Below are 13137 nucleotides of genomic sequence, written 5' to 3' on the forward strand. Positions count from 1 at the left end.
GTTAGCATTGAAAAAAATTGTGCTGCTACCAAGACGATACATTTACATTAATCTATTGTGTGAATCATACAGGACCATTAAAATGAGTATCTGAGCATAACATAGTTAAGAGATTGTTATACTAAAACAATACATTGAACTGCAACAGATTTCCAAATCTAGTGTAACCAGCTGTAGCCTTTCTTACATGCTAGTTCATACTTCATAGCTATAGCCTTCATACATGCTAGTTACTGTCCCACTGGTTATGAATTGATTGGTTGATTGATTTGTAATACTAGCTTGCAAAGCAATTCAGTTGGCTGATCATTTTGAACAAAGTCCCATACCCTGTCATATCTTGGCTTCTGAAAACAAAACTTCACTCAAAGTGTTGTTTATACTATACATGAGCCCTCCAATGTTTATATTTAAATGTAGTAGTTTGACTGGTGCTCTAAATCGCAGCCACACAATCAGTCCTTCCAGATGGTAAGCACTCCTGTCCTGTGTTAATTTCCCTTTGCGCCATTGTGTTAATTTGCCCTGACTAAAGGTGAATGGTATGCAGTGCCAAAATGTTAACTTACAAATACATAGGTAGCGGTACGGTTGAATCATTTTTAAAATTAGACTTATTTCTAATAAATAAAATTTTACAAAGCGCCAAGTGATGTGTTAAGTTAAATCTGTGTGATGAGGGAGGAGCCAGTGGTCCCCCAGAGAAATTTACCCCTTCTAGAATATTGCTAACTGATCGGAATGCTTCCTACAACCACACAGCATTTATATGTATCTGGCCTTTCTGGCATTAAAAAATGGAAGACACGAGTGAACCTTGCTCCTGGTTGCTAACAAGTGTCTGCAGTGCAATGGCAGCCTCCACTTTCACAGGCATCTCCTTGTCTTCTATTAGATTCTGCTTCACCAGTTCCACAGCGTTCCGCAAATTGAGCTCATTGTGGAATTGAAGAGGACTGAAGGAGTGCAGAACCCAGCAGGACTGCGGAGGACAGACAGAAGCCAGTGTCACAACGTTGTTCATATATGACTGTTTATATTGTAAATCCTCAGCATGAATTCTCAAGCAATAAACTACATAAAAAACCAAAAGCAAAGCTGTAGAAACATGTCAGCATTTAACCAAACACATGCAATTATTCTTACATGCATTTTATTATATATTAGCACCTTTTGAAAAACACAAGTCACGTGAACATAATCTATTTTAATTAAGCAAGAACAACAGCACCCATTGAGTGTAAGAGGAGAAACAATAGTTCTGAGTGGATAACATGTTTGACTAGCAAGGGAGAAGGCCATCTCCGAGTACACTAACATTTCTCTGAGTTTGGATGAAACAGCAGCCTGTTGCCAAGCCAAATGGCATATTTCACTCAAGTGGTACTGTATCACTAATCAAACGACATCAAGTCCTGGAATCGAAATTAAAGTAAATAGCAATTCCATTTACAATCTAATTCCTGCAATCTAAACAGCGGCTGGTCTAAATCAACATTTCTCTCGCATATATTTCGGAGAGTTTTGTGAGGTTAATATGGGAGTCAATAAGTCAATAACTCAGTAAAGTCAGGGAGAGGAACATCACCAGTAGGATTACTACAGTGTTTAACAGCAGTAGTATTTAGATTAGTGGCTGTTTATATGTCTATCAATTTGGTTGAATGCTGCATTCTTTTCTGTCCTAGAATACAAGCCTCTTACTAGGTCTCCCAAACGAGACAGTATAGTTAAATTAACAATTTGCTTGTACTTCTGTGAAGACTTTTTTCGACCTGAAAAACGAACCAAGGACCAGGGGTTACAAATGGAGATTGGATAAAGGGGCATTCAGAACAGAAAATAGGAGGCACTTTTTTTTTTTTTTTTTTTACACAGAGAATTGTGAGGGTCTGGAACCAACTCCCCAGTAATGTTGTTGAAGCGGATACCCTTCAAAAAGCTGCTTGATGAGATTCTGGGATCAAAAAGCTACCAACAACCAAAACAGCAAGATGCGCCAAATGGTCTCCTCTCGTTTGTAAACTTTCTTATGTTCTTGTGATTGATAATTATGATAACATGATATAATTAAGCCACAATCTATGAATAGAAAAGTACACAGGTCAGTAAAGGTAACCAGTGTAAAAAGCTGAGGAGTTTCTTAAATTAAATTCGTACCCTGGCCCGGAGGTAGCCCAAGTTGGAATTTAACAAGGGAAACACATAATTCTGCAGCATCAGCTCCATCTGGTCTTTGTATATTCTTTTCTGTTAGGTGAAAAAGCAAACTGTGAATCATTATATTAATCCAAATTCTACCACAAAGACAACCTGAGTGTAGGGACGAATATAAATTCTTAGATATTGTAACCTCTGTATATATTTGCTCTCTATTTTTAAAATAAAAAAAATATATATTTACTGCATCTTTACAACAAAATAAACCTTATATGTTTACGTGGTAAACTAGTCTTAAGAACTGTAACCACTGTACTGCTGTTTTTACATGAACTTTCAGCAGTGTGGGTGTTCCATTCAAACTATTGAAACAGCTGATTGAGGCTGTTGCAGTGGGCAAGGTAAAGGTCTGTACTTCTATCCTGCACTTCACTCCTGTATTACCTTCCATTCACCTTCAGTTATGTTTGGCTGGCTCTTACTATCTGGAAAGAAACAGACTATACATGACAATATATAACCAGAAAGTCTCTTTGGCCACATACAGAACAACCCAGTAGGTAACATAGAGAAGCTGCCACTCTACAAATGTATAACTCAAAATACATTCAATATTCAAGCATTAAAAATATTTAATACATTACTTTGTAGAAAATTATTCAGTTTGTAAAGCAATTGTCAGAATGTCTGTCTGTTTCTCTCCAATTTGAAATGTCCAATAAGTTTTCCCCTGACCGCAGCAATTCCCCACACAGGTCAGCAGACTGTCCTCCAATCCCACGACTGAGCCAGCTTCCTCTTTCACACCCAGGAACTCGAGAGCAGATGTCAGTGAGCTACCAACCTCTAGAGGACAAAGGCCAGCCCTGCAGATGTCCGCCTTTGAGCTCACTGGGTGCCTTGCCAGCAGGGTTTGCTGTAGTGCGATGAGGAGGAACAGTCACTGACTGTTTTGCTTCATTAACCAATAGGCACGCCAGTGGCAACGCAACGCTCCCTTCGGAATCCCCAGCGAAGACTGGTGACTTTGCAAAGCCAGGACGTGAACCTGCTCTGTATCACACACCCTGCACACCACGCGGCTGTGCTTTGACCAGGTGAGCCACTCCGGGACCCCCTCAAATGTGCTTTTAATAGAAATGCAGATCCCAAACATTTTTACATATACACTTGCTGTATGTACATCATGTTGTACAAAGCTGTGACAGGCAACTTACTTTGCGAATACACAGAACACTTTTGCTGGAAATAATATATTTAGCAGCCTCTTCTGATCCATTACCTTGAGTAAAATATCTGCAAGCGAGCCAATAACATGCAGGGCCCCGTCTTTCTTCCGAGGGTCAACGTTAGGGTCCATGAGAATCTGGTGGCAAAATTCCATCATCTTTGGCAAAACCTGAGAATCCACAAAAAGCCATCATAATTATTAGTTCCAGAAATTAACACTAACAGATGCGTATGGACTGGGGATTACTGGGGATATTTCCAGTCAAACCGCTATACATTAGCTGAAATAAAAAAGGAGCCTTACACCTGTGTTCAGCTGTACACATGAGTTGCATGTGAAGAGAGCCAAGTACTACCACTATACATTTATATACTGTGTGCAGCACATGCCATGTGATCACTACGCAAACCAGTCTTATGGTCTTTCCATTGCAAAACAGGGAAGTACCAATACATGTCGGGAGGGAAGCGTACTGTATGATTAACAGTTTAGCACCAACTGGTTGAAACAACATGTATCACTGGCTACTGGCAATTAGGACCGTTTACTGTTCAAGATGCTGAAGTTTAAAAACACTTTAAAACTGAGTTAGAGAACCATTAGAAAACCCTCTCCTTCACAAAGCAGAAGCCCCTCAACGACTTGCCTCTTTCCTCTTCCTCGCTGCTGTGCACAGAAGGTTTTGAGCCGCAGTTGTAGGAAACACATGGTCATCATAAGCATCTGAAATGTATACACTTGTTAAGATTTTTAAACAGACTTAACCCCTTAATGTATTAAAAAAAAAAAAAAAAAGGTTTTATACTCAATGTCACAAAAATAAAGAGTATTCTGGTATGGTATAAATACATGTACCTATTACTTGACCTAAAGCATAATTAATGTTCAGCAAACCCTGTTTTGTCAAATCAGCTACCTTAACCTCAAATGACTTGCCAACATACATCGTATTTAGTGCCAATGCATTATATTTACAGCCACTGGAGGACAGTCTAATACTTCACAATTAAAAAAATGAAGTTAAAACTATTTCGGCACTACATGCTGTGACTATCAGCTACGAATCAGCTCGTAACAGTGACAACAACTGATGTTTCGGTACACCAGAGAAATTTTTTGATAAAGGTATTTTACTTAAAAGGGAACCTTTATATTGCGATAGTAGTGAACTATGTAGCTAAGTAAAACCAACAAGACAAAAAAGAAACATAACAAAATGAACAATAAATTCAGCTAGTTCCATCATCTGGAAAAATGGCACGGCTGTACTGACTGAATTTCATTCGGATGTACTCGTAGGGATCCTCCTGCCACAGTTTCTCATCCTCATCTTTGTAGCACATCAGGGGGAAAACCACCTCCTGACATATAGTCTGCAACGATTAAGACAAGAGAGATGGGACAAACCAGTGACTGGCTGTGAAGCAGGAAGCACCTCACAGATACTGTATGTATTACACAGGCGCACTCTGCAGGGCTATTTAATGAGTGCATTGGTTTGCTTACCTGTATGTGTGGTTTCATCTGTTTCCAGGTGAGGGAATGGGAAACACCCTGGTTCAGGTAGTTTAATGCCTGCTGCAGCACATGAGGAGTGACATACTGCTGTCGATGCTGATCCACTACTTTCAGCAGCACCTACAGAACATACAAATCAAAGATAAATGACAGTGAAACTACACCACTCATTCCACTCTTAACGTCTGCAGACTCAATGCAGTACAGTACAACGTCGCATGTCCGACCCCCTGTGGACTGGGAATACGAAAAAGCCAGATTTGCGAATATCTACAGAAAATGTCATTTATACATGCATAAACAGGCTAGTGAACAAAAAACACTCACATTGCTTTAAAACATGGCAAAATTCTTTGCTTTAAAAGTAAGCAAACGTAAACAAGATTAATCAGGCTACATACAGTGTTGCTATGTGGTTTACTATAAGCCATCTCCACGCAAAGCACAAAGCTTTCTCGACTGATGTATTGAAACGTCACTGCTACACGCAGCTGAATGGCACAGGCACACAGCCCAAAAGGGGAACGCACCAAAAAGATGATTGCTATACACTTTCCTTCTGCGTCCATCGTCGATGCTACACTTGCTGCCAACGCCATTACTCTTGTAGCCTAATTTTAATATTTATTTATTTATTTAACGAGGTGTAAATCAAGGCGGTTTTGTGCCTATATTGTTAGAGGTTAAGTGGATTAAAGTAAGCAAAGATAAACCAATGTTCTACAAAAAGAAACGCAAGGATCAAAAACAAAAGTGCAAATTAAAATGTAACATATCACAACACACTAGAACACAGTGAACGCATTAAGCACAATGCACATGGGAGGTATGGTAAGCAGAACACTGTAGATGCATACGATTGGGAAAGCATTTGAAAAAGTGTACAACTACTGTGTAAAATGACTGGTCCATTTTTATAAGAGCTGCAAGGTTTAGAACATTTTAAGTTTAAAACCTGTATTACTGAATAAAGTGGTTCTGTGTAGGGGTCTACCTAAATCGTGACTTCACGGAAATCGTGAAATTGAGGGGTCACCGTGAAATTCACCTCTTTTAGGGGCCAATGCATACCGAGGCAAGTACGAGAGGGGAAAAAAAGAAACCTTGTTTAAATGAACTACTGAACAACGTAAGTGACGCAAACTACATATCTTCCTTCTGTAGATAGCATATTTTGAATTTCTTCGCTCTCGTGTGCAATGCACTTCAGCAAAAAACAAACAAACAAAAAACGTCCACAAATAATATTTACAATAAAAATTCTCCAAAGTGGTTAACAGTCGTCTTTACTATTCAAATGACAAAGTTTTAATCAGCCTATCAGTGCGTCTGTACTGCTTTTCTGTGACCTGTACTGTGCAGTAAGGGGTGGGACATAGTTAGTGCTGCATTGTTTTGATTTAGGTTGCTAAAATGTAGTTTTCATCATTAGAGGTAAAAATGGACAACAAAGCAAAAAAAAGCAAAGTATATTTTGGTGACTGATCGTGTCAAGATATTTACCAAAGAATCTGTACATGCAGATGGAGGTAATTGTTTTCCATATCAATGTGTATTTGGAGAAAACACAATCGATCGCTATTTAGTTTCTGAATCACACATTAAACAAAAGGCTACTACAGATGCTGCTCAACAGAATGTAAAATAAACTGCTTTCACAAACCAAACTGGAAAGTCAACCTAGACAAAAAGTATTCCTGTCTGCAAGTTAAATCAGCACTACAATGATCTAGCACAGCCACCTCGCTTCAACCTGCTGCTTACTTTTTCGCAGTTGGAATTTTAGACCCGAATAACCACATTTTCTTCGTTTTGACTCAGTACTAATAAAACAAATTATTGGATGGGGACAAATATATTGACTTTATTAAAGTATGCCAAGTATGCCAGATACCCTTGGGTAAACAAGTTTTGTGGCCGTTTCTAATCTATTTCTTTCTTGCCAAAGCTTTGCCTTGCACTTCCAACCAATTCAGTGGATGCAGAACATGCAGTCTCAATGTATGGTGAAGTCAACTGCAGGAGGATGCTGCATGCTTGCCTTTAACAAATGACGGCACTCTGTTTTAGTAAGGAAGCAAGCACCACTATTTTTAGGCTTTATAGTGTTGTGAAATAATGTACTTCGGTTTATTTAATGTTTAAACAGGTCAGCGAAATCCTAATTTTATTCTGCAACCTACCCGTGAAAAATACGGAAATTTACAGCGATTTAAGTAGACCCCTAGTTATGTGTGTAAATCACATTAAACAGATTTGCACATAAATATTTAGAGTCAAACAGGACAAAGCTGAGCAAGCAGACTAGTGTAGTCCAACTCAACAGGGCTAACTTAATCCACTTAATGAGAACCTTTTTTGGGGCTGCAAGAGTCTGGTTTAGCACGGTGCAATCAGCACTGAACTTCACCTAGTTTAACTGGTGATCACAATGAGCAAATCAATTGCAACGGATATCATCAATGGCACTAAACTGAATCCAAGCAAGTGGATCAAACTTTCTTAATCCACCTGTTGGTAGCATCAAATGGAATTAATTTGATACACTGCAATTGACCCTCAGTATTTAGAGTAACGTATTTGAGTCGACTTGAGGTTAAATCCTTATTCAAAACATTAATTGCGTAGCTCAGTTGCTTAATGTAATAATGTATTCTTGTTTTCTGAAAAGACTGGCTGGTTTAGCAAACCAGAAAGACATTGCATTGTCCCGGTTTTCATTTGCTGCTGAAGCTGTGGCCCATTATTGGAAATTGTGCAACTAAGGCAGGTCTCAAATGGAAGCAAATAAAAACCGTACTGTATTTGTATTATTGAAGTTAGACATTTTTGTATTTTAAATTATATGTTTAATCAAATAATTACACATTTGCTCCTATACCTAGATATCTCCCCTTACTCCCCAAGAGTCGAGTTGCAGAATTACCAGATTTACATATAAAGCAGCCCAATATGCTCAAAATAAATCTAATGTATTACTCTAATAGGCAAGCAATGTATTACAGTTCTTTTGGATTCCTCAACAATATACAATATTTAAGTATAGTACATAGTACCAACGTTTAGAGCAGTTACATGGTTTGCCTGCTGGCTTGTCCAAATTCCTCTATAGGATTACTATATTTATACATAATACCGTCTTACAAACATACACACACAGTAATTAGGAACAAGGCACCACACAGCAGGCACCAATGTCCGTTTACCTGCTGAATCCCAACAGCATATGTTTTCAAGAAGAAATCTGCAAACTCAAAGTATTCCTTTGTCACATTTCCTGGGCTTCCATACCTTTAAAAAGTAAAATCACAATTAAAAAAAAAAAAAAGACGAGAAACATCTCACTGGTAAATAACCTAACAGCAGCTGCTTCATGACCTTGAAATAAACCAACTAATCTAAAAAATCAGTGAACAGCTGAGGCTAGCAGCAGTCTACCTGGAGTTATTTGTAATTGAACTTTTATCTATTCAAACCTCCACCACATTTGTGACTATTCAGGCACATAATGACAAGTGAGAATGGATTGCTTTAAGAGCCAGGGTTATTGCAGCACTCTGTGCACTTAAATCCTTCCTTGTAACACACAAACATGGTCTCTTATTAACATTCAAAACCACAGAGCCTCATTAAAAAAAGTGCTTCAAAAACCAAGCCCAGTATTTCATTAGAAATGGTTCTCTTAGTAAATATGAAATACTGATAAAGTGCTACAGTTAGCTTAAGAAATGTCTTTAGGCACCTAAATACTGTGTTTTTTAAAAAATATGGAAAAGTAACCAAATACTGCCTCCACACTAAGAGTGTGTCAGTGATCAAGGCCCACTTAAAGATGTTGTAATTAACAGGTTTGCACAAACAGATTTCTTTCAAAAATACACAATTTAGACCTATGTTAGCTACAAATACCAAGCAATCATGTGAAATATTTTAAAGAATGGAGTAGTTTTTTTAGTTTTTTTTATTTCCATCTCTGCAATAGCAGGGAGGATTCCCTTCATACCTCTCAAACAGTCGTGTGACAATGCGCAAGGCCCACTTCTTGCATTTCCACCAGACCAGATCAGGCCTGTCATCTTCATCAAGTTTCAGGGTTTCCTAAAAATCAAGCTTAAAATGTTCTCTCTGTTTTCAACTCTCTGTTTTACAAAGAAAAGGATTACTTGCCAGTCAAATTGAAAATGCGATGTATACTTACTGGGGGCACGCCTCTGTCAATGACATCTCTTAATATCTCCATCCACTGGGTCATGGTGTGATTGTTCACCAGCTGCAGGGGCAAGGAGTACTGAAACAGGGCAAGTAGAAGAAATCAGGGGAGAAAGGAAAAACACTGAATTCAAAACAAGCTTCTACACAACCAGTCCCAATTCTAATTACAGGGCAAGGCACGAACACCAAGGCAAAGGTTATTAAAACCCAGATTACTCAGGCGCTAGGTGAGCACAAACGGGTGCATTCAGAATGAGAATCGATTTTGGGACCATGTTTTGCACCCAGTTTTTATGTCTGCGGTGCCGGCAGATCTTGGACCAAAATTTTGGCACCGGCCTCATTATCACTTTCATTGAAGTGATTTTGAAAATTGTTTTCTGTTACAGTACCATCAGGGTTTTTTTTTTTTTTGTTTCTCAGTATTAGCTGTGGTCCCACTTATCAAACCAATATTGCTTCCTGTCTGGACTGATCTGATTTTTGTAATGTGTTTTTTTGTAAGAACTGTAAGTCACCCTGGATAAGGGTGTCTGTTATAAGTAAATACACACATACATTAACAGCAACTATATATAAAACTTACTTGACAAACCTGGGGGGGCAATTAATTCAACTTAAATAAAAAACGGGCTGAATGGGCAGTGGAATAAGAAAGGAGCACCTTTCGGAATTTTACATTCAAAACGCAGACAAAATTTACCAATAGAGTAATCAGTAGCCTAGCCTGCTACTGTATAAGCAGTGTCTTTGATATTGAAATATATATGAATGCAAGGTAAGGAGGTGCAAACTGTTGCTTGATATACTGCTGTATGTGTCTATTAAAGTGTTCCTGCATTATACAGGCAGTTGTCTGTTACATACCGATGGTATGTACTATGATACCTTGCTGTACTCTTGATTCTGTTTTGGGAGTTATTCTTCCAGCACCAAGAAAGCATGCTTGGGAAAGTGATTAGTTTTCTTTTGGTCCGAAAGAACGATCATGACTGTAGCTTCCCTGTTTTTTTTTTTAAATGTATTAAAAACTAGTGATGCTGCTATCACAATCGCCCTTTTGAATATAATCATTATACAGATGTGCATGGAACCTTGTATGATCACTGGGTGTTTTCTATTGTTGTTGTACATCGGAAAGCGCTTACATTTCACTGAGCGATGGAGTGATGTATGCGCAGTTAAGGCTTGTTTTTTAAGAGTTATTCTGTGCCTCACGAAACTGGTTTTGCGCATAATTTCAAACATGGCAGGATCTTGCAAATTGCCACCACTCCCACCAAATTGTACTATGTGTACATTAGATTTGTGCACAGCGTAAAATGGATCGTGGCACGCAAAAAGAAGTTTAGAATATGGCACATTTTGTGCGAAACGGCTATTTGCGACGCGCAAACCTTTCAAATATCCGGGCCAAAAATCATGTTACTAGTGTTAAAAGTGATAATCAAACATACATTAAAGCAACGGTTAGCACTCATTTCACCCTAGCTGTGGTTGTTACCTACCTGCACCAGCGCATGGAAGATTTTCAGGATCTGTTTCTGGATGAGCACGGAGAACACCGTGGAATCCGGCAGCAGCTGCGTGACCTGCTGCTGGATCCGAGGCAGGAAGAGCTGCATTGCAGCTAAAAGAGGATTCCGCTCTTCTGCTTTCTTGTATCTAGAAACAGACAGCAAGCCTTCATATCATGTGCCGTGCAAACTATTCTACTGTCTGGTTCCACACACCCCAACAGCATTCCGGTATAGACCTGATCAGAGTTTGTGAAACAAGACAAAAACGTTTGCTTTTAAACACACACACCCACCCACACAATCTTCCGAGGTTAAATAGCCTATCCCAGAAGTTTTGTAGAGCAATTTTAAAAAGCAATGCAAGTTTATTGTTGAGTTTCAAATTTATAAATTCATGGTTGTGTCTTATTCCTCCACCCTTAATAAGAAAAAAGAATGCCACTTACTCATATGTCTTGACAAGTTGATAAAGAGAGAGCAGACTCCCGTACCAGCTGGCACTGTTCTGTGACTGCAGGTAAAAACCGATCTTATCCACAATTGCAGTCCAGCGGCCGGGAAAGTCGTGCTTGATAATAGCACGAAGACATACAGTAAGCTGAGCCCTGGGGAGAAAAACAAAAGTGTGTGTTCCGCATGCATTTCAATAATCTTTTTTTAAAGCATTGCAGGAAACACAAAGTAAAGTACATTACATCCTAGGATAACTAATGAAATAGTTTTATACTGAAAAAAGGACATACATATATGATTATTGTATTTTAGAATAGTTTACTGGCCTGCTGTTTTGAGTGGAGTTATCTTTCCTATACCTAGGTCAGCTTTGACTAAATATTAAAGACAAATGTTCTAAAAGCTGGAAAAAGTACAGCTTTTACAATAAAAACTAAATACCAGCATTTCTAAAATTCTGTGTGATCAACACATACCCCTGGCTAGATAAGCCAAAGTTGGATGTTTTTTTTTTTTTGGTTTAAGTATTTTACATCAAGGAAATCACCTTGGACTTCAAACATCTACCTGTGGCTATCGTGGGATTACCCCTGAAAATAAGTGGTTGATGCAGCCCAGGTAGATTCCCTGGTACAGTAAAATGCTAAAAATCCAACTGTCTTGATAAAATCAACCCCTTAGCCTACCATGAACACAAATCCAAATAATATTGCTTTATAGGAATCCACAGTGTCGACGCTCACATACCTGACTGTATCTGGGCACTGGATAATGCCCTCCACAATATTATCTCTGATCTGCTGCCGATCGTTTTCATGGATGTTGAAGGGGAAGACCACCTCTCCAGGGGGGGGCTCTCGATCCTGCCAGTACTGGCTCACCATGTTCTTCAGGTAAATAGCAGCTTCATGAAGAAGAAAGGGTTCATTTTGTGGAGGTATGTATGTTTTAACTAGTTATTTTTTTTTTTGAGGTTGACAGGCTGGCTGTGGCAAGCAGTGTACATTGTAAATGAAGTTTAAAAATTCTGAATAAATATGTGGATCAAAAGTTACACCAGTAAATTGCACTTTTTATGTTTTTAAAATGTTGGATTTAAAAGCAGCAACTTGTAGAAGCTGAAGTGAGATTTGTGCATTGACCACTGCATAGCATGTTCTCAAGGGGTATCCAACACGGACATCCTTCTCTGACCAGTACATACTGCAGAGATTTTCCTCTTGGGTTCATGGATTGTGAGAAATACATCAGTCTCCAAATTCTTCAGAGAGGTTTTTGTTTTCAAACCTGAACATTTGGAGACCTATGTAACAATTAAAAGAGAAAAATGGGTACAGTTTATATAAATATCTTGTTAGCTACAACTACTTTACTGGCACAAAATGCCTGCACAGATTCATCACCAATTCCCAGACCCAGCTTCAAGTCTCCTGTCTAATGCATAAAAAAGATGAACTTAAAGCAGAGGACAAAGACACTGTTGTATATAGGACAGGAGGTTTTGTTTCTTGCACCTATGCAGATACAGACTTCTATATAGAGACTTCTATATCAAATCCACACACCCAGGGGAAACTATTGCAGTATCTGCTGGTCAGACATGCAAGTCAAGTGCTGGATACCCCTTGAGAACATGCTTTGCAGTGTTCAATGCCCAAGTCCCTCATCAGCATCTACAAGAGGCTACAACTTGTGGGTGTTAAATCCAACATTTCAACAGGACTGATGAAAGAGGGGAAAAATGTACTGGTTTGACACTTGTTCCATACATTTATTATTAAAGACTAAACAAGCAACACCTAAATCCAATTTTTTTTTTTTTTTTTTTTTTTTTTTTATTTCAAAACACCTTACCTGCTTGCCGTACGGGGCATTCCACCTGATCCGATACGATGATCTGAAGCAATGTAGGAGCGAAGTTGATAATCTTGTAGGACTACAAAAGAGAAGTAAAACAACATTTCTGCTAGAATGATCAGAATGAAATACACATAGAAAAGGTGAAGAAATTAGATGCTTCTTCTAAAGAACAAAATGCAAACA

At 38.6% G+C, this 13137-nt stretch overlaps 1 protein-coding gene across 2 annotated transcripts in view; it reads right to left on the bottom strand.

Annotated features, from left to right (window-relative positions):
* The window catches only part of ipo8 (importin 8), a 29141-nt gene that overhangs the window by 14021 nt on the left and 1983 nt on the right, over window positions 1-13137 (bottom strand). For both annotated transcript variants that reach the window (XM_041255147.1, XM_041255146.1), the window contains exons 2-14: window positions 12949-13030; window positions 11842-11998; window positions 11088-11246; window positions 10630-10786; window positions 9108-9197; window positions 8913-9007; window positions 8116-8200; window positions 4898-5029; window positions 4665-4764; window positions 4038-4114; window positions 3443-3559; window positions 2161-2250; window positions 817-982 (exon numbers count right to left, since the gene is read on the bottom strand). In XM_041255147.1, the coding sequence (XP_041111081.1) occupies window positions 817-982; window positions 2161-2250; window positions 3443-3559; window positions 4038-4114; window positions 4665-4764; window positions 4898-5029; window positions 8116-8200; window positions 8913-9007; window positions 9108-9197; window positions 10630-10786; window positions 11088-11246; window positions 11842-11998; window positions 12949-13030 (1507 nt within the window). The remainder of the gene's footprint in view (window positions 1-816; window positions 983-2160; window positions 2251-3442; window positions 3560-4037; window positions 4115-4664; window positions 4765-4897; window positions 5030-8115; window positions 8201-8912; window positions 9008-9107; window positions 9198-10629; window positions 10787-11087; window positions 11247-11841; window positions 11999-12948; window positions 13031-13137) is intronic.

Source organism: Polyodon spathula, chromosome 7, assembly GCF_017654505.1.
Source record: "Polyodon spathula isolate WHYD16114869_AA chromosome 7, ASM1765450v1, whole genome shotgun sequence".
NCBI lineage: Eukaryota > Metazoa > Chordata > Actinopteri > Acipenseriformes > Polyodontidae > Polyodon > Polyodon spathula.